This window comes from Rhodotorula graminis (assembly GCF_001329695.1).
Source record: "Rhodotorula graminis WP1 unplaced genomic scaffold RHOBAscaffold_2, whole genome shotgun sequence".
NCBI lineage: Eukaryota > Fungi > Basidiomycota > Microbotryomycetes > Sporidiobolales > Sporidiobolaceae > Rhodotorula > Rhodotorula graminis.
This window is the reverse complement of record NW_017264929.1, coordinates 157456-179156: the sequence shown is the minus strand read 5'-3', so window position 1 is coordinate 179156 and position 21701 is coordinate 157456. Positions and strand designations below refer to the sequence as shown.

At 68.9% G+C, this 21701-nt stretch overlaps 6 protein-coding genes across 6 annotated transcripts; 1 reads left to right on the top strand and 5 right to left on the bottom strand.

Moving 5' to 3' along the window:
* Window positions 1–60: 60 nt before the first annotated feature.
* On the bottom strand, window positions 61–1046 carry RHOBADRAFT_51201 (uncharacterized protein; the record flags this gene model as incomplete). Its single annotated transcript, XM_018415712.1, has 3 exons — window positions 61–577; window positions 653–801; window positions 911–1046. The coding sequence occupies 3 exons, from the start codon at window positions 1044–1046 to the stop codon at window positions 89–91; spliced, it is 774 nt and encodes a 257-aa protein (XP_018273372.1). The 3' UTR covers window positions 61–88.
* Window positions 1047–1689: 643 nt separating this feature from the next.
* RHOBADRAFT_41316 (glycosyltransferase family 2 protein) lies at window positions 1690–5657 on the bottom strand (the record flags this gene model as incomplete). The annotated part of the gene is made up of 7 exons (XM_018413855.1): window positions 1690–1906; window positions 1976–2048; window positions 2149–2560; window positions 2651–3184; window positions 3268–4290; window positions 4368–4565; window positions 4641–5657. 7 exons carry the CDS (start codon window positions 5655–5657, stop codon window positions 1690–1692), a joined length of 3474 nt encoding a protein of 1157 aa, XP_018273371.1.
* A 928-nt stretch (window positions 5658–6585) lies between these two features.
* Window positions 6586–8805, top strand: RHOBADRAFT_51199 (uncharacterized protein; the record flags this gene model as incomplete). Its single annotated transcript, XM_018415711.1, has 4 exons — window positions 6586–6619; window positions 6934–7803; window positions 7876–8234; window positions 8336–8805. 4 exons carry the CDS (start codon window positions 6586–6588, stop codon window positions 8618–8620), a joined length of 1548 nt encoding a protein of 515 aa, XP_018273370.1. The 3' UTR covers window positions 8621–8805.
* Window positions 8806–8968: 163 nt separating this feature from the next.
* RHOBADRAFT_51198 (uncharacterized protein) lies at window positions 8969–13521 on the bottom strand (the record flags this gene model as incomplete). Its single annotated transcript, XM_018415710.1, has 13 exons — window positions 8969–9252; window positions 9362–9572; window positions 9650–10202; window positions 10282–10684; window positions 10812–11061; window positions 11179–11342; window positions 11404–11499; window positions 11594–11812; window positions 11885–12096; window positions 12175–12350; window positions 12416–12534; window positions 12594–12799; window positions 12864–13521. The coding sequence occupies 13 exons, from the start codon at window positions 13519–13521 to the stop codon at window positions 8974–8976; spliced, it is 3546 nt and encodes a 1181-aa protein (XP_018273369.1). The 3' UTR covers window positions 8969–8973.
* Window positions 13522–13903: 382 nt separating this feature from the next.
* On the bottom strand, window positions 13904–16391 carry RHOBADRAFT_51197 (uncharacterized protein; the record flags this gene model as incomplete). Its single annotated transcript, XM_018415709.1, has 7 exons — window positions 13904–14422; window positions 14496–14907; window positions 14970–15046; window positions 15111–15314; window positions 15382–15503; window positions 15571–16254; window positions 16328–16391. 7 exons carry the CDS (start codon window positions 16389–16391, stop codon window positions 13949–13951), a joined length of 2037 nt encoding a protein of 678 aa, XP_018273368.1. The 3' UTR covers window positions 13904–13948.
* Window positions 16392–16822: 431 nt separating this feature from the next.
* On the bottom strand, window positions 16823–21439 carry RHOBADRAFT_51196 (uncharacterized protein; the record flags this gene model as incomplete). The annotated part of the gene is made up of 11 exons (XM_018415708.1): window positions 16823–17231; window positions 17318–17487; window positions 17600–17749; window positions 17819–18060; window positions 18137–18198; window positions 18305–18654; window positions 18737–19033; window positions 19107–19407; window positions 19506–19858; window positions 19925–20049; window positions 20176–21439. The coding sequence occupies 11 exons, from the start codon at window positions 21437–21439 to the stop codon at window positions 16823–16825; spliced, it is 3723 nt and encodes a 1240-aa protein (XP_018273367.1).
* Window positions 21440–21701: the final 262 nt, after the last annotated feature.

Below are 21701 nucleotides of genomic sequence, written 5' to 3'. Positions count from 1 at the left end.
CGAGGCTCGAGCGCTCACTCGAAGCTCGAATACGAGCTGAACTCTCAGATGCACAGCGCAGACGAGGCAGGGGATGCGTGCACTGCGCTCAGTCGTACTCGTCGTCCTCCTCCGCCTTGCGCTTGACCCCTCCTCCCGCGCCGTTCGCTCCCGGCCCGCCCTGCATCGGCAGCCCGTCCGTCACGTCCTCCATCTCCTCGTCGTCGTCGTCCTCATCCTCGTCCTCCTCGTCGTCGTCATCGCCAAAGAGCCCGCCGCCGCTCCCGCCCGCCTCGCTCCCCTCGGCCGTCTGCAGGCCCGTGTCGGTGCCCGTCGCGCCGTCGCCGCCCGCCGCACTCGCGCCTGCACTGCTCCCGCCGCCAAAGATGGCCCCACCGAGGTCGGCGAGGTCGTTCGAGCCGTTGCCGAAGCCCTCGAGGGCGCTGCCCGGCGGAGGAGGTGGTGCGGCCGAGCGGGGGACGAGGGTGTAGTTCGGGGCGGTGAGGCGTTGTGCTGGAGGGGGAAGGCGGATGCCGTACACCTCGTTGAGGGTCGGGAGCGGGACCGAGTTGACGGTCGTGGCGAGCTGGAGGAGGAACTGCGAGAGAGGAGATGGCGAGGTAGGTCAGCGAGGTATCGACGGGCGCGGCCGATCAGAGAGCGGTGGACGCACCTCCTTGGGCACCTGTGCACCTTCTGTCCGGGCCTGCACCGCTAGTCGCACGTCCTCGATGCTCGGGACGACAGGCGCGGTCGACGACGACCCGGACCGCGCGTGCTCGGCGTACAGGAGCGAGTCGGTGAGGATGTCGCTCGTGTAGCCTGTGTGGATGAGACTGTGAGTCTTCGTACCGCGCACGCCTCAGCTCTCCTGCCCGTCGCTGTGCAAGCGACGGGGAGGGGAGCAAGGGCAGGGGACGAGGAGACTCACGATGAGCGAACTCGACGAGCATGCGCACGACGCCCTCCTCGCAGTCCTCTGCACCGGCTGCAGCGAGGATCAAGGCGATCAGGCGGGCATCTCGAGGGAGGACGGGCGCGGCGTCGGGTCGGGGAGCTGGGGGCATAGATGAGGACGAGGAGCGAGGCGAGGGGAGCTCGGGGCGGGCTGGGGATAGGCCGTGCGGGGTACTGAGCTGGGCTAGAAGGTGTTGAGGGTGCTGCTCAGGCAGCTGGGCCAGAGGCGGTGGGTGGACGGATCCGACTCGCCCGCCTTCCCCTCGTCGTCCTCGTCGACTGCGTGCGAGCCCGCGCATCTTCCTCTGGCCGCTTTTGAGCCATGCAATAGCAATCTCAAGCTCTCTCTTTATCCTTCGACAGCCGCGGCACGGGTCAGAGAGCCACTTCTCCCTCCTCTCCTCCTCGTCCCGCTCAGAGCGCGTTCGCAACGGACTCTCGAGGTCGTCGTGGACAGCTTTGCGCTCTCGAGTTGGTCTCTCGAGGGACGCACGCGAAGAAGAGAGGACGAGCGGGCTGTGCCGCCAATGCAGAACTGAAAGAGAGGCAGCGCCGGAGCGCGCACCGGGGAGGAAAGCTACAAGAGCAGAGCGCGCGAGGCTATGATGCGTGGATACAGAGTGTCGGCGAGGCGCGCACGAAGGAGAGGAGGGAACAAGACGGGACGAGGGGGAAAGGGGGGAGAAGAAGGGGGTATCTAAGGCTCGACGACGCGCGACGAGCGAGAGGTGGACCGGCCGTGCGCTCGCTCGCTCACGCGAGCACGTCGGTCAACTTGGCGACGCACACGCACACGACGGCCCACGCGACGACGACGACGCCCGTGACGAACTCGGGCGCGCGCGACACCTTGAACGGGCTCGCCGTCTTGAAGTGGTGCTTGGGCCGCGCGACGTGCGAGTAGTGGTCCCGGATGAGGAACGACTCGCGGGGCTCGGTGAGGAGGTGCGAGGGGAAGAGGAGGCAGATGCTGCGGGGCGGCGAGGACGAGAGGTCAGTCTCGGGCGAGGAGGGAGAGGGAAGGCAGAGAGAGACGCACAAGGGGACGAAGGACGCAAAGAGGAACTCGCTCCACAGAAGCGTCGGCCAGGCGATGGTGAGAAGGACCGTCACTGCGAGGGAGGGAGAGAGGAGAGAGTCAGTCCCGAACTCACTCGAGGGAGGGAGAGAGGAGGGAAGGAAGAGAGAGAAAGAGAGAGAGAGGGGACGCACAGAGAGCCTGGTGGCGGTCGGTCGTGCCGTGCTCGTAGTCGCGCACGATGCGCCAGATGGCGACGCCGAACGCGGCGAGGAACGCAAACATGGTCGACACGAGCGGGTCGATTGCGGCCCACCCGAGGCGCTTGTACCACTTTTCGCGGACCGGGTGCGCGACGACCTCGTTGATGTGGAGGTCCGACGTGCGCGCCTTGTAGCCGCCGAGCCGACGAGGGAGGACGAGGCGCACGAGGGCGACGCCCTGGTACGGCGCGGCAAAGATCCACGCCTGGAGGACGCGCCGAGGCGAGGGCAGGCCGGTCGACCAGCACCACACGACCTCATGCAGCTTGTTGAGGAGGACCATGATGAGCGTGACCTGGAGGAGGCGGTTGAGGTTGCTCAGGTTGGGCGTGAGGACGAGGATCTGTGGCGGTGCGAGGAGAGGAGGATAGGGAGGAAGGTCAGTCCCGGGGGCCCGTGCGACAACGGGCAAAGAGGGAACGAGGGGACTCACGCCGCCAAAGGTGAACATGAACGGGTAGACGTAGGCGAGGAGGAGGACGACGACGCCAAACAGGGGCAGGAGCGCCTTGCCGATCGCCTTGAGGCGGGCGCCGAACGGCATGAGCCGGGTCTTGTCGCCGCGGATGAACCAGCCGAGGCGGTGCGCCGTGCGCAGCGGACCGAGGCGGTTGACCATCATGGCGCCGATCTGGGACGCGTACGTCGGCTTGGCCATGCCCCACTGGAGCACCTCGTCGACCTGCTGCACCTGGTACCCGCGCCCCTGGAGGAGCGCCTCGCACTGGCCGTCGTGGATCCACGACGCCGATGGGAAGCCGCCGATCTCGGTCAAGGCGGCACGGCGCAGGAGGAAGCCCGAGCGCGTGTCGGCCGGCGTCTCGCACGCCGTGAGGAGCGTCGCCGTCGGCTGGTTGACGCGGTGCGGGAGGTTGATGAACCCTCGGCGCGTCTTGACGAGCCCGACCTTGTTCTCGCCGAGGATGTGCGGCAGGACGGCGCGCAGGTAGTTGCGCTCGGGAATCATCTGCGGGCGGCGGGTTGAGAAGGTCAGGGACTCGGTCGACGACGACGACGACTGCGCGAGAGAGGGAGAAAGGAGAAGCTCACGTCGGCGTCAAACACGGCGATGAACTCGGCCGGGCCCTTGATGCCGAACGACGCCGCCTCGACCATGCCAAAGTTGATCGAGTTGGCGGCCGTCGTCGCCGCCGTCTCGATGCCGCGCGCGCCGCTGCTCTCGCGACGCTGCTGCCCCTCCTGCATAAGCTTGGGCGTCTTCTCGTCGCTCGAGTCGACGACGACGCTCGAAGGGGCGGCGCCGAGCTCGCGGCGATGGTACGACAGGTGCGGCGCCGCCTGCGACTTGGCGTGGCGCGTCAACTCGCGCTCGAGGTTGGCGCTCGCGAGCGGGTCGAGGACCATGACGCGGTACCGGTGCGGCGGGTAGTCCATCGACGCAGCGGCGACCGCGCAGTCGAACACGGTCTGGTCGGCCTGGCCCGACGAGACGACAAAGACGTCGACCGAGGGCAGGTTGTGGTCGCCGCGCAGGCGCAGCTTGGGCTCGGTCGACCGAGGGCGGTACGTGAAGACGGTCCAGATCGAGTGTACCGTCATGAGGAGGGTGACGACCGTCTCGAGCGCGAGGTAGCACCACCCGCCGACAAAGACGCCGGGCCGCCTGCGCTCGACGATGCGCATGGCGCCGAGGCGCACCCACAGGTAGACCCAGCTCGACGCGCACGCGAGCAGGACCGTGACGAGCGCGACCTTGGTCGCCCACTTCTTGGCGCGCGTCTTGAAGCTGCGGCCGAGGGTGCCACCCGGTGCAGGGTACACGGGGAGCGCGACGATCGAGGGCCGCTGGAGCGCGAACGCCTTGTCGCTCGCGCCGAGGTGCTCGGTGCGCCACCCGCCGGGCCCGCCGTCGCCGTGCGAGTCGCGCTTGGCGAACGAGAAGGCGCGCCCGAGCTCGCTGTTGGACGTGTACGCCGGAGCGGCCGACTTGAGCGACGAGCTCGAGCGGGTCGGGAACGAGAAGGCCGGGTTGAGCGTCGGGCCGCCGCTCGACGGCGTCGCCGGCGGCGAGTCGTCGCCGCCCGACGAGGCCTCGCTGAACCGACGGGGCCACTGTGAAGGAGAGAACTGTGTAAGTCACTGAGGTCGCCTCCGCGCCGGACGAGAAAGAGAGAGAGAGGGAGACGCACCTCTCCACCGCGAACGTCCTCGCTCCCCCTCCTCGCGTCGTGCTCCCTCAACTGGCTCGCGATGCTCATGATGTCGAATTCGAGCGGCGGGAGCTGGCTCGCGCCGTACTGCTGCTGGTGCTGGTGCGACGCGGCGGCGATGCTCGGGTTGCGCGCGGCGCGCACGGCCGCGAGCGGGTCGTGTCGGCGCGAGTAAGCCTGCGGGCGAGGGAGCTGCGTGTCAGTAAGACCGCATCGAGAGAGAGAGAAGGAGGGAGAGAATGAGAGACGCACCGGCAGGCCGCCCTCGCCGCTCAAGCTGCTCGCCCGTCCCTCGTACGTGCCGCCGGGCCCAAACACCTCGGTGCCGCGCGTGCGGTCCTGGTGCTCGCGCTGGCCCTGGAGCATCTCGACGCTCGCGAACGCCTCGATCGGGGCCCGGGTGCGCGCCGGCTGCAGCGGGAGGATCTTGGCCGCGCTCGTCGCCGCCGCCGCCGATGAGGGAGGGACCTGCTGGGCGTGCGGGCCGTACGTCGCCGAGGTCGGGCTCGCGAGCGGCGACGAGAGCGAGATGCTCGGGTTGCGCGCGTGGCTCGACCGCTGGCGCATGTGGCCGCGCTGCTCGGTCGGCGGCGAGCGCACGGGCGAGCACGGCGGGAGCGGCGCGAACGTCGTGGTGCCGCCCGTCAGGGCACGCGGCGTCGACGCGGCGCCGCCGCTCCCGCTGCCGGGGACGGGCGGCGCGTTGGCCGCCGAGTGGGCGTAGTGGAACGAGGGCGTGAGCGGGTCGATCTGGGACGGGCGGCGATCAAAGTTGAGGGTCGCGATGTCGTCCTCGTCGTGCGGGACCGGGACCGGCGGGCCCTTGGACGTGCTGCGCTCGCGGCGCGACGACGACGGCGGCGTCGAGGGGACGGTGCGGCCGCGGGCAAACTCGCCGCGGTTGGTGGGCGAGATCGGGTCGTCGCTCGTCGCCGAGCGCAGCGGCGGCGGGGCGTGCTGCTGGCGGCTCGACGAGGGGCGCACGTCGACGGCCGAGGCGGACGTGACGAGTTTCGGGGGCTGAGGGTGGTGGAACGCCGTGCGGGTGGGGGACGGCGAGGGCTCGCCGAGGTCGTCGACCGTGACGGACGGGGCGGGCTTGCGGCGCGACGAGGTCGGCGACGGCGGCTTGTCCTTTGGGCCGACGGCGCTGTCGGTCGTCGTCACGGGCGGGACCGAGGTGGGCGAGACGAGGAGGGGCGAGGGCGGGTTGTGCGGCACGCTGGTGCGCAGGGCGTCGGGCGAGTGCTGCTGCTTGTTGGAGTGCATGGCGAGGGTGGGTGTCGGGTCAGGCTAGGTGCCGAGGTGGTAGTGGTGGTGCGAGAGGCGGCGAGGCGGTGGTTGAAAGGAGAGTGGATGCCGGATGGGCGAGAAAGGGGGGGGGAGCACGGGGACCAGCTCGTGCGTGTGCGTGCGTGCGTCGGGTGCGGTAGTCTGCTGCACAGCAGGAGACGGTGCGGCACTGCTCGCTCGCGGTCGGCGTCGGCGAGAGTGAGGAGGGAGGGACGGAAGGAGGGAGACGTGGGAGGGGAAGGTGGCTGGCGGTGCGACGGGCGGGCGCGAGGGGTGCAGGGGGCGACGAGGCCCGCGTTCATGGCCGGAACGGGCGACGAGAAGCTGGTCGACGAGACGGCCGGACATTGCTCCGCCGGTTTGGGAAGGCGCCCGACTCGGGCGAGGCTGGACGAGGCAAGACGGCGGCGCGGTCGAATGGCTGTACGGTGCCGCTTTGCTCGCTGGCGCCAACAAGCCGGACGTGTCTCGCACCTGCAGGCAATCGAGAGCACGCGGGCCTGAGTGCGGCTGCGGCGGAGGCGGACGAGAGAGAGTGTGAGTGCGAGAGGCGACGCACCTCGAGACGACGGCGGCAGCTGCGGTGGGTTGCAGGGTGCGCGTAGTACGGCTGTGGACTGCTGCAGGACGAGCTTGTCGGTAGAGAGGCGGGCGAGAACCAGAGTTGGTCGCCGTCGGGCGGGCAAGCCGGGCAGCACCAAGTCCTCCTCATCCTCTCCTCCAACACAGCCTCGCCCCCCCTGCTCGAGCAAGACTCGCACCAGCTGCCACCCACACCAACGACCCGACCACCCTGGCACCCAACGCACCCGCCTCTGCTGCAGCCGCCCCGGCACACTGCCCCGCTCTCGTCTCCCCCGCCCTCGTCGCCAAACCACACCCCAACAGCTCCCCGCCAGCCGACATGGCTCGCCTCGACGACCCTCCAACCGCACCAGGTGAGCCCCGTCAACCGCCTCCCCCGCTCGCGTGTGACCGAGCACGAGGGCCAGTCGAGGATCAACATCCGATGAGGGCCCACACTCGCTCCCCTACCGCCCCTGTGCACCCCTCGTTGGGCCACCGAGGACTGGCACTGCCTGTCGACGCACTTGAGCGCAGCCGTCGGGCACTGCGGGCGACGGTCGCCTGACTCGTCCCCTTGCGGGTTGTCCGCCGCCGATCTCGCCGCCCGGCTCGCTCCACTAGCACCCACAGCCACTCGGCGAGCGCCTCACGACCCTCACTGACCCTCGAACGTCCACCGCAACAGGTTCCGTCGACCCTCCACCGCGACTGAAAACCACCGCCGCCGTCGACTCGCCCGACCTCGAACCCCCCACACCGGGTCACCCTCCGCTCGGCGCCGTGTCGCCCCCCTCGACCTCGACCCCGCCGCCAGACAAGCTCACGACCAGCCCCGACGCCCTGTCCGACCTCAGCTCGCCCCCGACGAGCGCCACCTCGCCCATCCCCCCTCTCGCGTCCCCGCCCAAACCTCGTCACCTCCCGCCGCTCGACCTCCCTGCCACCTCGTCGTCCTCGCCCGCGACTTCGCCCGGCCCGGCGAGCCCGAGCGCCGCCTCGCCGCACCACTCGCGCCCGACGAGTCGCCCACCTTCGAGCTCGAGGAGCCGCCCGCCGTCGCGCCCGCCGAGCCGCCCGCCGAGCCTCACGCGCCCGCCGAGCGTCTCGCGCCCGCCGAGCGTGACCCGCAGGCGCTCGTCGGCCTCGACGACGACGGCCGGCGCGGCGGGTGACTCGCGCAGACTGAGCGCCGCGTCGGCCGGCAACGTCCCGCCGGCGTCCCCCCGCATCCCCGAGGACTCGGTCCTCCTCGCGTCGTCCACCTCGTCCTCGTCCGCCGCCGCCGCCGCCGACCCGGCCCCGACGCCCGCCGAGATTGTCGCCGACGTGCCCGGCGGCCCGACGGCCGACGACAACGAGGTGCCCGTGCTCGTCATCCGCGACTATGCGTTCGCGCGCGACGACCCGCGGTTCGAGGGCCGGCAGCTGCCCGAGGAGGTCGAGGCCGAGCGCGAGCGCGAGAGGAGGTTTCGCGCCGAGCGCGAGGAGGGCGAGAGGCTGGGCGCGCAGGGGTTGGGAGGCGCTGCGGGCGGCGGTGGCGCGAGCGGGTCGGGCTGTGCGTCGCCTCTCTCTCTCTCTCTCTCTTTGGTTTGATGAGCGTGTACTGACGACTCGGTCGCACACGCAGTCCACTGGGGCTTCGTGACGTCGCACAGCAGCGACTTTCCCCAGTCGTCCGACCTGTCCGACACGTCGTCGTCGTCGGGTTCGCCACCGGGCGGCTACGCCTTTGACGACTCGGAGCTCGCCTCGTCGTCGTCTGGCGCCGCCCTCGGGCTCGCCGACGACGACGACGATGCCGCGCTCGACGGCGAGGGCGACGGCGCGTGGACCTCGGACGGCACCGTCGACGGCGAGCTCGAGCTCGGCGAGTTTGTGCCCGGCGTGTACGCCGCCCTGTACGAGTTTGAGCCAGAGCTCGACACCGAGATGAGGCTCGAGGCCGGCGAGATGGTGAGCGTCTTTGAGCGACAGTGCGCTGGATGGGTGCGTCCTCCTTTCTCTCTCTCTCTCTCTCTCCCTCTCTCTCCCTCCTCGTGCAGCAGGACATCAACTGACTCACCGTTTCGGGTGCATCACCCTCGCAGGTCCAAGCCGGGCGCATCGTCGACTCGCGCCTGACGGGCGAGGTCGGCCTCGTGCCCGAGAACTACCTCGAGCTCGTCGAGCCCAACCCGCAGGTCGAGGCCGAGCCCGAGCCCGAGCCTGGCGTCGAGGAGCAGGGAGGGAAGGACGGAGCGGGGCTCGAGGTGAGGAACGGCGTCGAGGGCGAGAAGGGCTCGCTCGTCGATGAGCAGGGCGCAAAGCCCGAGAGCGGCGCTCTCCCTCCTCCTCCTCCTCAAGCCGAGGTCGCCGCTGCCGTCGGGTCCTAGCGCAGCTCTGTCCCTCGTCTTTCGACCGATCATCGTCCCCTCGAGATGCCGTCCCTCCTCTTTCCCCGTCGTGCACGTCCCTCTTCCCTCCTCTTTCTTCCTCATCGTCGTCCCTCCTCTCGCCGTGTCGTGCCTTGTCTGTACCCTGAGCAAGCCTCTGCAACCCTGTCCTATCGTTCCTCTCTCTCTCTCTTGCTTGATCTCTCTGAGCCCCCGTCGTCGTCGTCGTCGTCGAGCTCGAGAAGAGACAACGAGAGAGAGAAAAGCGACATGCGGCGGCAATGCAAGCGGGGCGAACGACAGAGAGAACTAGGTACACGCTCCTCCTCCTGCTCGAGAGCCCGAGCGGACGATCATGGGCCGGGCGCAGGCGCAGGGCTCGCCACTGCAGGCGTCGACGCCGGTCCGGGCGTCCCACCCGCCGCGCCCGGCGGCGGCGGCGAGCCAGCACCTCCTCCCGCCGCTCCTGCTCCACCGCCGCCGCCGCCCCCTCCGATCTTGACCTTGAGCGCGCCGGGCTTCGAGGGCGCAGGCGGCTTGGGCTTGGGCGCGGGCGCGGCGCCCATGGCGGGAAGGGCGAGGCCGCCGCCGAACGAGGTCGGGAGCGAGGCCGTCGTGTCGGTCGTCTTGGGCTGTAGGCGAGCGTGACGGTGTCAGTATCTGTGAGAGAGAAAGACGGGGCACGAGCAGACGAGGAGAGGAGGAGAGGAGGAGAGGGGAAAAGAGAGGGCGAGGGCGCACCTGGTTGAACTCGGCCCACCTCGGGCACAGCTTGCGGCTCGTCTTCATGTGGCCTCGCTGACCGCAGTTGCCGCAGATGCGCGTCGTCTCGGTCTTGATGTGCTTCTTGCCGCCGACGCCGACCTGGCCCGGCTGGATGCCGAGCTTCTGGTTCTTGCGCGCGAGGCGGCGCTCCTGGTTGCGCTTGAGCTTCTCGAGCTGCTCCTTAAGGCTGCGGGCGTACGTACGACGAGTGAGTACGTGTCGACGCTGAAAGAGAGAGGGAGAGAGGCGAGAGAGGGGACACACCGCTTGCGGCGACGCTCGTTCTTGCTCTCGTCGTCCGACGGCAGCAGCTCGTCGGCCTCGAGCTTTTCCTCGTCGACGACCGACCGTTGGTGCATGTAGGCCTTGATGACGCTCGGGTCGCGCACGATCTCGGTCTCCCACACGCCGCCGATGAGCCGCCGGATGCGGAGCGTCTTGGCCTTGCCGCCGCCGCCGCCGCCGCGCCCATCGGGCTTGCTGACGACGCTCGCGCCGTCGTCGAGGTCGACCGAGCCGGCTCGACTGCCGGGCGTCCCGGCGCGAAAGGCGGCGGGCGTGCCCGAGGCGCTCGCGGGCGTGTCGGCGGCCGAGGCGGACGCGGCCGCGCCGGCGGCGGCCTTGAGGCTCGCCTTCTTGGCGGCGATGAGGCGCCCGCGGTGGCGGTCCTCGTCCTCCTGCGTGAGGAGCGGCTCGCGCTGGGTGCTGAGCGAGTCCCACTGCGCCTTCCAGATGCGCGCGATCTCCTCCTTGTAGATGTCCTGCTGCTCCTGGACGTTGTACTTGTGCGCCGACTTGGGGCGGTTCGACATCTCGGCTGTAAACGCACGAGAGAGAGAGAGAGTGTGTGACTGAGACGCACGACTCGACGAAAGAAGGGAAAGAGCGGGACGCACCAAGTCGCTCCTCCATCGACTCGCCGGCACGGAGGAAGATGTCCTTCATGCTGACGCGCAGGAAGCTGAACGCCTCGCCTCGGCCCGACGGGTCGCCGTCGCCGTGAAGCTTGAGCATGGCCTTGTTGGCGTTGGCGTTGACGAAGTTCTTGGTCGTGATCCAGGGCGCGAGCTGCTGCTCCGTGTCGAGCTTCGAGTCGTCCTCGCCGGCGCCGCCCTCCTCGGCGCCGTTGGTGTAGCCGGCGTCTTGGAGCGTGCGCAGGCCGACCTGCATCGACTCGGCGAGGCAGACCGTCTCGGGCTCGGCCATCTTGAGCATCTCGAACTCGTTCGGGACCTGGACCGACGGCTTGACCATCCAAAAGCCCTGGTTGTCGCCCTTGCGCACAAACTCCATGAACTCCTGCAGATGCGGGAAGGCGTGCGAGGGGCAGAAGAGGAGGCGAGGCGAGGCGAGAGGGAGGAGGGGGAGAGAGCGAGTCAGTGAGGTCCGTGCACGGCGACGACGAGAGGGAGGAAGGGGTGCGCACCTTGAGCTTCTGGCGCATCTGCAGGTCGTTGTGGTCGGGAAAGTACCGCGTGAGGCGGTGCACCTTGATGCGCGAGTCCTTGTTCTTGTGGACGAGCTTGAACGCGATCGTCATGAGGCGGTTCTTCTGGAGCGTCGTCACCTTGCGCGAGTGCGGGCCGGGCACCTCGCTCTGCGGGTACGTCTGGCCGACGATGTACAGGTGCGGGATCGAGCGGATGTAGTAGTGCGTGTCGCCGTCGATCGTGACCCTGCAGGGAGGGCGAGAGGGTCAGTTCGTCGCTGACAACGAGCAGCAGCACCCCCTCGCCGACGCCAAGGCGACGACGAGCGGACGCAGAGTCGAGAGACAGGACGATCCGACGCACCGGACGACGAGAAAGTCGGTCTCGGGGACCTCGTGCTTGAACATGGGCGCCCGCACCAAGTTGTTGTACAGCGTCGTCACGGTCTGGCCAGGGTGGACGAAGCCGAACATCTTGAACGGCGACTCGTCGGTGCCCTCGAGCAGGAGCGGCTGGCCGACCTCGAGCTGCGGGAGGGAGAGAGGTCAGGGACGGTCGAGAGGGGCTCGTGCGACAGAGGGGACGCACATTCGGGATGAACGGGTCGTCGGCCGCCTTCTTGCGGTAGTAGTTGACGATGATCGAGCCCATGCCGACGTTCGAGATGATGGGCGGGTGCTCCTCCTGTAGGCGGGCGAGGGGTCGAGGTCAGGGCCCGCTCAGACCCGGCGACGAGGAGACTCGAGGAGGAGGAGAGCGCTCGACAGCGACGACGCACCGAGTACTCCCACAGGACAAAGTTGCTCGTGTCCTTGAGCGTGATGTCCTGCATGCCGCGCAGCGCCTCGGCGCCCTCGCTCTTCTTGATCTTGCGGCCGTGCTTGTCCTTCTTCTTCTTGGAGCGCACCTTGGAGAAGGCGATGGGCACGTTCTGCGGGAACTGGAGCGCGGGGCGGTGGAACGAGCGCGTGTCGGCCTTGGACAGGCGCGTCTTGTACTGCGGGCCGCGAGAGGAAGTGGGTCAGGACGGCTCGAGGACGAGGGAGAACGGGTCGGGTCGACGACGCACAAAGGGCAGCTGGAGCTTCTGCGCCGGGTAGGCGTGGACGACCTCGAGCGCGCCGAACGTCTGGCGGATGATCTGGCGCTTCTGCTCCTTGGGCACCTCGTACTCGCGGTCGTTCGACAGGTTGAACGGGTCGAGCGTCTCGTCGCGAGGGGCGAGCATGGCGGCCGAGCCGAGGGCGTTGATGGGCGCGACGGCTTTTGGCGCGGCTTCGCCTGCGGAAGGAGAGGGCGAGACGGGTGAGCGGGACGAAGAAGACGGAAAAGAGGCGGGGCAGGGAGAGCGGGACGCACGCTTCGGGTGCTGGACCTCGAGGAGCATCTGCGTGTCGTTCAGGTTGAGGTTGAGGCGCGTAAAGTACTCGGCGCGAGCCGCGTTCTCGCCGTCCCACAGGATCGACTTGACCCAGCCGCCCTGGTCGAAGAGCGGGTTGCGGTGCTGGATCGGCTTCGGGAACGCAGAGGAAGGTCTGGGTGCGCAGAGTCAGTCTCGCTCAACGGTGATGTAGAGAAAGGGAGAGAGACAGAGACGCACGGTGGTCGTTGGCCGTCGCCCCACACGATCTGGTCCTCCCACTCGTCGAGCTCGGCGAGGTCGAACGCTCGGTCGTCCTCGGGCACCCTCCACTTGGCCTTGGACCGCCGGTTGACGCGCTGCAGGGGGACAGAAGGTGAGTCGGGCGGACCTGGTGGGCGAAAGGGGTGGGACGCACCTCGACCGCCCTCCTCAGCTCCTCGTCCTCGCTCCCTTCCTCCTCGCCCGCAGCTTGGCCCGACTCGCGCATCGACTCGACCTTGGCCTCGAGAAGTAGGCGGCGCACGTGATCGTCTCGAGAGGGCGGGAGCGGGCGCAGAGGTGCGACGAGCGCGTCGCGAGAGGAACGGGCTCGAGGGACCTCGGACAGGTTGGGGAGCGCAACTGTGTGGGGCGGAACGAGGTCAGTGCCGCTCCCCGAAACAGAGAGACGAGACGTGGGACGCACGCTTGACGCCCTCGGTGATGACTCGCCGCTTTTTGCGCGGCCTCGTGCCGAACAGCTCGGTAAAGTCGAGCACCTTGCCCGGCTCGAACGACGGGAACAGGTCGCGGACGTCGGCCTGCTTTGCCGGCGGCGCCGCGAGGTCCTCGACCTCGAGAGCGGGTGCGGGTGCGGCGCCGGCGCCGGCGGCTGGCGAGGCTGCGCCGAACAGGGCGTCGTCGGCGTCGGCCGGCTCCTGCTTGACGACCGGGGTAGCCGCCGCCGTCGCCGCCGCGAGCATGGGCTCGTCCTCCTCGTCGTACTCCTCGTCAAAGTCGTCCTCCTCGCCCCGGACGAGGCGCGCACCCGCTGCAGCTTGCCCGCCCTTCTTGGCCGCGCCGCCGACGGCCGCCGCGCCGGCCTTGCCGTACTTCTCCTCGCGCATCTCGCGGTCGATCATGGCCTCAAAGTCCTCGCGCTCGTCATCGAGGTCGTCGTCGTCGAGCCCGCCGTCGTCGTCGGCGAACTTGTCGGCGTAGATCGAGTCGCGGTTGATGGCGTTGGAGCGCTTGATGCCGAGCTGCGACTGGAGGGCGCCGAGAGCGGACGTGTCGAGGTCGAGAGAGGACAGGACCTCGCCCAGGGCGAACCCGCTCAACGTCGAGGCGATGTCGTCGCCCATCTCGACCCGGACTCGAGAGGTTGGTGATGAGGGGGCGAGGGCACGAGGACGAGGCTGGACGAGGTCGCGGGAGGGTCTGTTGGGCTCTGCGTGCTGCTCTCGGCGGTCGGGATGCCAGCAAGCGGGGCTCTGAGCCGTGCGCGGTGGGGGCGCAGGTGGTGAGGAGGCGAGAGGAGGCGAAGGCGGGGTTCGCTCTGCCACACCGTCGCCCTCAGCCAGGGTGAGCCAGAGGGCACTGTGTAGCGTCTCTAGAGCTCTCTGCAAGGTCCACTGTGCAGCGCGAGCAAGCCCGTCACGATCCCGTCTGTTGCTCCTCCTCGTCGAGCTGCTCGCGCAAGTCGAGCCTCCTGAGCCTCGCATCAGCTCGCCGTGCGCACGAGAGGAAAGGGTCGACCGGCTGCATTGCCATGCGCGCACACACTCGCCGCTACAGAAAGACGACGTGCAACTTCTCCTCGTCGAGCACCTCGCGCCACGGCTTGGGCCACCCGTCGCTGCGCTGCCTCTCCCAGATGCGCTCGAGCGCGAGCATGTCGTCGTGGTACCCTCGGTCCTCGCCGCACGCGCGCAGGCCGGCGATGCACGTGCGCCGCTCGACGGGCGTCATGGCGCACGTCCCGGCGAGGAAGAACGGGACGGCTCGCGCCATGGGCGCGAACAGGGCGATGGCGGCGCTCGCGATGCACGCCTCGGACGTCGAGGGGTCGACCAAGGAGGTCGGCGACGAGGTAGAGCTGGTCGACGGTGAGGGCGACAAGGTGGCGAGGTCCGAGATGCGGCCGGGCTCGAAGCGCGCGAGCAGCGGCGAGCCAATCTTGAGGATCTGCTGCACGGCTGCGCACAGGACGGCCGACATGGGCCCATGGCGGTGCCCGACCTGATACAGGTAGATGATGATCGCCTGCAGGGAGGACGACGAGGTCAGTCGGGCCGAGAGAGGGTCTCGAGAGAGGGCTCGTGAGGCTGGGACGCACATGCCGCCACATCTCGGATGTCGAGACCTGCTCGACGAACGCTGCACTGTCGAGGCCGGCGACAGGCGGCAGAGGGCGCCACCCTCGGACGGCGCGCTCGATGGCGGACGCTTTGGCCTTGACGACGACGTCGGGGAGCGCCTCCATGTCGACGCTCAGGTTGGCGATGGCCGCGATGCACAGGAGGAGGCCGACGGGCATGTAGCCGAGGGCGGGAATGTCGGACCGGACGTCGTTGACGCTGTCGCGAAGGGCCGAGGACGAGGGCGAGAGAGGGTCGCCAGGGAGGTCGGCGAAGCTGAAGAAGGGCCGCCGTCGCGGCGACGTGGCACAGCGGATGCAGTCCTCCCATGCCGAGATGGCGATGATGACCTGCTCGGGCGTGTTGATCGGCGAATGCTGAATCGACGGGCTGCAGAAGGTGACAGGGTCAGTGCGGTCGAGGGAGGGCGAGAGGAGGCGACAGGGACGCACCGAGGCCCCAGCTCGAGCGCAAAGACGTCACCGAGCAGTAACAGGAAAGATGCCGCCTCGGCGCCGACCGTGATGAACTGCAGGTGCGGGCAGGTGAGCTCGACGTCCCTCGGGAAGAAAGAGGAGTGGGAGCGGGCGCACTTGATGCAGCCAGAGATCAAAGAGCGCGAGCATCTTGGCCGTGATCGGAATGCTCTGGTGGCTGAGGTGCTCGAGGCCGCGGCGATAGTACTCGTCCGCCTTGGCCCGCAGGCGCTGGACCTCGTACTCGTCGGCGCCCGGCACCGAGGGCGTCCCTGCCTCTTTGGGCGCGTCACGCAGGACGTGAAGGCGCAGAAGCATAGTCTGTAGGGCGAAGCGGGTTCAGTCTGGGAAGGGAGAGAAGAGATGAGAGAGAGAGAAAGAGGCGCACCGTCGCAAGGGCCGCGTGCTTGCACAGCTCGCTCGAGGCGATGGTGCTGCGGATCTGGCTGATGACCGCATCTCGTAGAGGCTTGTCGAGCGCACACAGGTGGGCGACAAAGAAGGCGTCGTCTGTGGTTGGGCGAGGAGAGCGTGAGTCTTGATCATGACGGACGAGAGGGGGAGAGGCAGGACGCACACGCAGGATCGAGCGTGTCCTCTTGCCCGGACGAGACGGGAGGGAACGACGTTGAGGGCACGGGTACAGGAGGAGCGCTGAACTGGACGCCAAACTGCGAGTCGACCGACTGCCAGAACGCGTCCGGCTCGAGGCGCTCGGGGCCGGGCTCGTCTGCGGGGAGGAACGCCGGGAGCGACAGGGTCGCGCTCGCGCCGGACTGGAAGAAGGGCGAGATGGCAAGGTGATGCGACATGACGCCTGGCGGGACATGGGCGGCTGACGGCGGTGCGAGGTGGGTCGAGAGGGGTCGTGCGACGTCGGCCGCGCTCGTCGGCGGCGCGAGGTGCGGGAAAGACAGGGTCGGGGGCAAGATGGAGGTCGACGCCGGTGCTGGCGCGTGTGTCGAGGGCGGCAGGATGGAGCTGAGCGGGTCGAGTTGAGGTGGGCCGGCGAGGATGGGCGCCGAGGCCGAGGTCGAGGTCGAGGCGACTGGGCCCGGCGGTGGTACCGAGCCGTCGACCGCGAGCGAGGCTAAGCGCTCTTGCTTTGCCCGCACCTTTGCGCCGCGCTGGAAGACGCGGACCGGGGCGGCCGAGGGCGGTGCAGGCCACTCGCACCGCCATGCGCCCGAGATGCAGCGCTGGCACGCGCCGCCGTGCTCCTTCGAGTGCGTCTCGTCGCACTTCTTGCGGCGCTGTCGACCTGCGGGTGCGAGGTGGGTCAGTGGACGGCCCTCGCCGTTGCGCGGAAAGTGGGGGAGGACGAGGGGGCGCACAGGTGAGGCAGCCCGCCTTGGAGCGAGTCTTGCCCGTGCTGTTGGAACCGTCGTCGGACGCCATGATCGTGCTGGCCCAGCTAAGCTCGAGTAGCGGTGAGGGTGGAGGAGAGATTCGCCGAACCTCGTCCACCAGCGATGAGACGTCTTTCGAGCTCTCGCGCGGCCGCATCCTCGCCAGTTGCTCTGCAGGGCCGTAGGTGCAGTCCGAGGAAGGTTGAGTAGCTCTGGTCCCAAGCTGTGTGCTCCCTGTGGCGGTTTCGAACAGACGCCGTTGCGCTTCCGCGCCTCTCTGCGCTTGGCGGCGCGTCGTCCTCTCGAGCGAGGAGAGGCGAGGAGAGAATAACAGGCGCTGCTATGGTTACAACACGCTGGTGCTACACAATGCGCTGTGCTCGTGGCGGCGAGGATGATGCCGCAAATGAAGGAAACCCATCGCCCGGTCCTCGTCCTCGTCCTCCTCTGCCCGGACCTCGCGCCGCACGAGAAGCACGCCTACTTCTCGAGCGACCTCGGCTCCGTCTGCGACGGCGGCAGCGCCCTCCCCTCGCCGTGCCGCTGCATGCTGCTCGCCGCCCGGTCGACGCTGTCCTTGTCGATCATGACCTCGCCGCCGCCGTCTCCCTCTGTCGACCGGCCCATGATCATCTCGTGCGACCCGGGCGGGAGCGAGCGATCGTCGGACGCGCCGGCGCGCAACGACGACGACGACGACGGCGCCGGGCTGCCCGGCGTGATGATTTCGACCGTCGCGCCCGTCGAGAGCTTGGTGATGACCTCGCCGTGATCGCCCGACGGGACAAAGCTGCTCGACAAGCCAGCGCCCGCGGAGGAAGCTTGTTTTGGAGCGGTCGGCTCGATGTCGGGCGCGTCTTGGAGGATGCGGGCGACGAGGTCGGGGACCCTGCGGCGACGACGAGGAACTGGGTCAGGGTCTCGCGCAACGAGAGAGTTGCGCCGCAGAGAGAGAAAGAGAGAGAGGAGACGCACTTGTACGGCTTGGTGACAACCGTTTCCATGCCGGCGTCGAGCGCCGCCTGCTTCTGCTCGACGCGAGCGTTGCCCGTGAGGCCGACGATGCGCTGATGGCCCGACCGCTCGCCCTGCTGCTCGGCGAGGCGGATCGCTCGCGTCGCCTGCAGGCCGTCCATGATCGGCATCTGCGCGAGGGAGCGGGACCGCAAGTGTCAATACGGGCGGGGAGGTCCACGAGAGGGAGTTCGAGAGCTCGAGCAACGAGGGGGGAACGAGGCAAGAGAGAATGAGGCGCACCTCGATGTCCATGAGGATACAGTCGACCTTGCCGTCGGGCTGCTTCTTGAGGATCTCGAGGCCTTCTTGCCCGTCGCACGCGAGGAGGATGTGCTCGCAGCCCTGCTTGGCGAGCTGCCGCTTGAGGACGGTCCGGTTGATCTGGTTGTCCTGGGAGGTGGAAGAGGGTAAGTCAGAGGCTCGAGGGGGCGAGAGAGGGTCAGAGAAAGTCTGGCGCACCTCGCAGCAGAGAATCGTCATGCCCTTGAGCGGCAGTGACTCGTCGGGCTTGGCGAGGAAGATAGTTGGCGCTCGTCCTCGCTCGGCGTTGGGCGCGTCGATGCCGTCGACGACAGGGAGCACGTCGGACGAGTGGCTCGGCCCGGCGTCGACCGAGCGCGCCGTGATGAAGCACCGGAAGATGGACCCTTGGCCCACAGTCGACGCGACCTCGATGCGGCCCATCTGCAGCTCACACAGGTCTGTACGGCGGGCAGGAGAGAGTCAGTATCGCACGGCAAAGAGAGGAGAAGAGAGAAGTGCGTGAGGAGGACGCACTGCGAGCGATCCACAGTCCGAGGCCGCTCCCGCCCCAGGTCGTGTGCGTGAACGGCGAGGCCCTGCGCGGACCGACAAGGTGTCAGTCAGAGTCTCGAGTCCGAGGGCGAGGCGCAGGAGGAAGGACGAGCGCGAGGAGGAGGCGCGACGAGGCAGAGGAGGACGCACTGCATGAACTTTGCGAACAGCCGGCCCGTCTCCTCCTCGGTCATGCCCGGCCCGGTGTCCTCGACGCTGAAGAACAGGTACACGGGCTTCTGCTTGTCGATCTTGTACTCGGTCTCGGCCGGCGGGATGAGCGGCGAGTCGCGCCCTGGCGGCTGGGCCGACACCTCGACCGTGATGGTGACGACGCGCTTGTCCGACTTGGCCGTGAACCGGATCGCGTTCGACAGGAGGTTGACGAGCACCTGGGTGAGGCGAGTCGGGTCGGCAAAGACCTTGGCGCGAGGACCGAGGCGGGCGAGCGACGACCCGACGACGAGCTGCAGCTCGATGCTCTTGGCGCGGCACTCGGTCTGCGAGGTGCTCGAGAGTCAGGTCTTCGTCCGAAAGAGTGCGCGCGCGAGAGAGAGAGAGGAAGAGAGAGGGCGGGCGCACCTTGAACATGCGGCAGATGTTGCGGAGCGAGGTCGTCAGGTCAAAGACGACGGGCGTGATGCTGTACTTGCTGAGCTGGATCTGGGCGAGGCCGAGGATGTCGTTGGCGATGCGCTCCTGGGCCATGCCGCACTCGCTGATGGCGTCGAGCGCCTCGATGTCCTCGTCCAGGTCGTGCAGGAGCTCGTCGTCGAGCTCGGCGGGCAGGGCGCCTCGCTCCTTGAGCTGGCCGAGGCGACCGCGGAACGACTGGAGCGACGAGCGGGTAAAGTCGGCGTTCTGCAAGATGGCGGATATCTGCGGGCGCGAGGGAGGGACGAGTCAGTCGTGCGTCCGAAAGAAGGTCCGTGCGGCGAGAGAGGGGACGCACCGGGTTGCGGATCTCGTGGCTCGTGACGTCGATGAGGAGCTCCTGCTGCTTCTTCTCCTCGACGGCGATCTTGCGGCGCTCCTCGGCCTCGCGCGCATAGTGTTCGGCGCGCTCCTCGCGCTCCTTGGACAGGGCGAGCAGCTTCTCCTCCGAGCGCGCCTGCGCCGTCACGTCCGTGACGCTGCCGATCCACCCGGTCGCACTAGCCGCGTCGCGGTTGTTGAGGACGGCCTGGACGAGGCACACGTCGCCGAACTTCCACCGGAACCGGGCCTGGAACGGCTCGCGCGTGTCCAACGAGCTGTAGAGGGAACCAGGGTGGGTCAGGATGCCGCTCGAGGGCTCGAGGACGAGGCGCTCGAGAGGAAGAGAGAGAGAGAGAGAGAGAGAGGGACGCACTGCTTCCACTGCTTGAAGACCCAGTCAAAGTCGTCCGGGTGGAGGTTGTCGCTCCAGACGTCAAGAGGGCTCCCTCGCTCGACCCGACAGATGCCGTACCACGCCTCGTTGGCGCTCAGGAAGTGGCCGTCGAGGTCGATGCGGACGAGGCCGACCGACGTCGTCTCGGACAGGAGGGCGAGCTCGTGGCGCAGTTGCTCCTCGCGCAGCTCGGACGCCGTCGCGGCGAGCTTGTGCTTGTTGATGTTGAGCAGGTACCCGCAGTAGCCGTTCATGACGCCGTTGACGATGGCCGGCTCGATGACGCACACGCACCACCGCTCGCGCGACCCGGATGTCGGCAGCCAGCGGAACTGCGACGAGGGAACGAGGGTCAGTGCGCCGGCGCTAGAGCGGATACAGGGAGGGTCGGGACGCACCTCTTGCTCGTCGCGCTCGATGGGCAGCTCCTCCGAGATGCGGCGGTAGTGGTCGACGACCCGCTCGCGGTCGTCTGGGTGGATCCGAGCGGGCCACGCGTCGTTCGTCTCGCCCTCGGTCAAGCCTGCGTGCGACACAAGGCGCGAGTCAGTGACCGCTCGAGGGATGACGAGATGTAGGGAGGGAGAGGGAGGGGGAGGAATGAGGGAGGGAGGCCGAGAGAAAAGGGTGGCCGAGGCCGAGGACGCACCGCACGTCTGGCGCCATTTCGGGTTGGCCTGCGTGATGCTCAGGTCGCGGTTGACGCGGAAGAGGCCGACCGGAGCGTGCCAGCTCGTGAACGCGAGGCCCTCGAGGCTGACGGCGTCGCGCGCGCCGTCGTGCGAGATCTCGTGGTCGCCGATGCGCTCGCCCTCGGTGCGCTTGCCGAGGCGGTGCCGCGCGTGCTGGACCGACGCCGGGAATCGCTCGGGCTCGGAGCGCGCCTCGGACGGCGTCGGCGAGGGCTCGGGCCCGTTGGGCGCGTAGGGCTCGTCCCTCGTCCCGCCGCCGGCGACCGTCTCGTCGTCGTCGCCGCCGCCATTCCCGACAAAGTCGCCCGCGCTCGCCGACCCGGCCCTCGCGCCGGTCGACGCCTCCTCGCCGAACCGGATCAGGTCGTCCGACTCCTCGTCGCACTCGGTCGTCTCGGTGAACTGGCCGCCGTTGGCGACGGTCGACGCGGGGAGCATCGTCAAGAGGGTGCAGCCGTACTCGACATAGACGGTCGCACGCCAGTGGACCTTGCTGAAGTTGAGGCCCGACAGGAGCTGGAACGCGATCTGGCGGTGCGGCTGGAACCGCGAGTAGCGCGACGTGGACGAGAACGACGTGCCAGACCCTGCGGACCCTGGTCGGCCCGGCCGAGGGTTGTACGACGAGGACGAGTGGGACACGCTCGACGTCGACGACGAGGCGGACGAGGCGGACGAGGTCGAGGGCTGGAAGACGCGGAGCGGGCCCGAGTGGTGGCCGCCGGGCGAGGGGATGGCGCCCGCGCTCGCCGGGGGAGCAGACGGCGACGCGTCGGCGGCGCGCTCAACGCCGTCGCGGAGGAAGCGCCGCAGGAGGTCGCGCGAGCGGTCGTCGACGGCGTCGGCGAGGGTGAGGCCTTGCTGGCGGGCGTGTTCCTCGGCGCGCGGGTGGTTCGAGACGGCGGCGCCGCCGATGCCCTGGCCGAGGAAGTGGAGGAGGGCCGGGTTCTGGTACACCGGGGCGGGCAGGCCCTCGTCCTGCTCGAGCAAGGGCGCGTGCGGGAAGACGGCGACGGCGAGCGGTTGGTCGTGGAGGTAGGCGAGGAGGTGGTGGGGGAGGAGCTCGCCGCCGCTCGTGGCCGACTCGTCCGGGTGGTCGTCGCCGTTGGTGCTGTGCTTGAACGCGTGCGTGAGGCGGCTGGCAAGGTGGGCGGCTGGTGCTGGTGCTGCCCCTTGAGGCCGGAGCCGAGTCGGCGAGGCGACGCCGTCGCCCGGGTGCATCGCGTGCGGGCAGGCGAGCTGGGGCGCGGTCGACGGGGGTGGGCTTGCTGCGAGGGTGTGCGCGCGAGTCTGGTGGCAAGGCAGGCAGGGACGCGCTGAGGGCGGACCTCGAGGCGGTGGTCTGGCCTGGCCGTTTCAACGTCGATCACTCTGGGGGTGCTCCACGGCAATCGCTCGAATCGCTTGAAGGCTCGCTCAGCAGCGACGCTCTCCCTCTCGAGAGTCGCACGCGACACCCTTGTGGCCGCCACACGTACTCCTC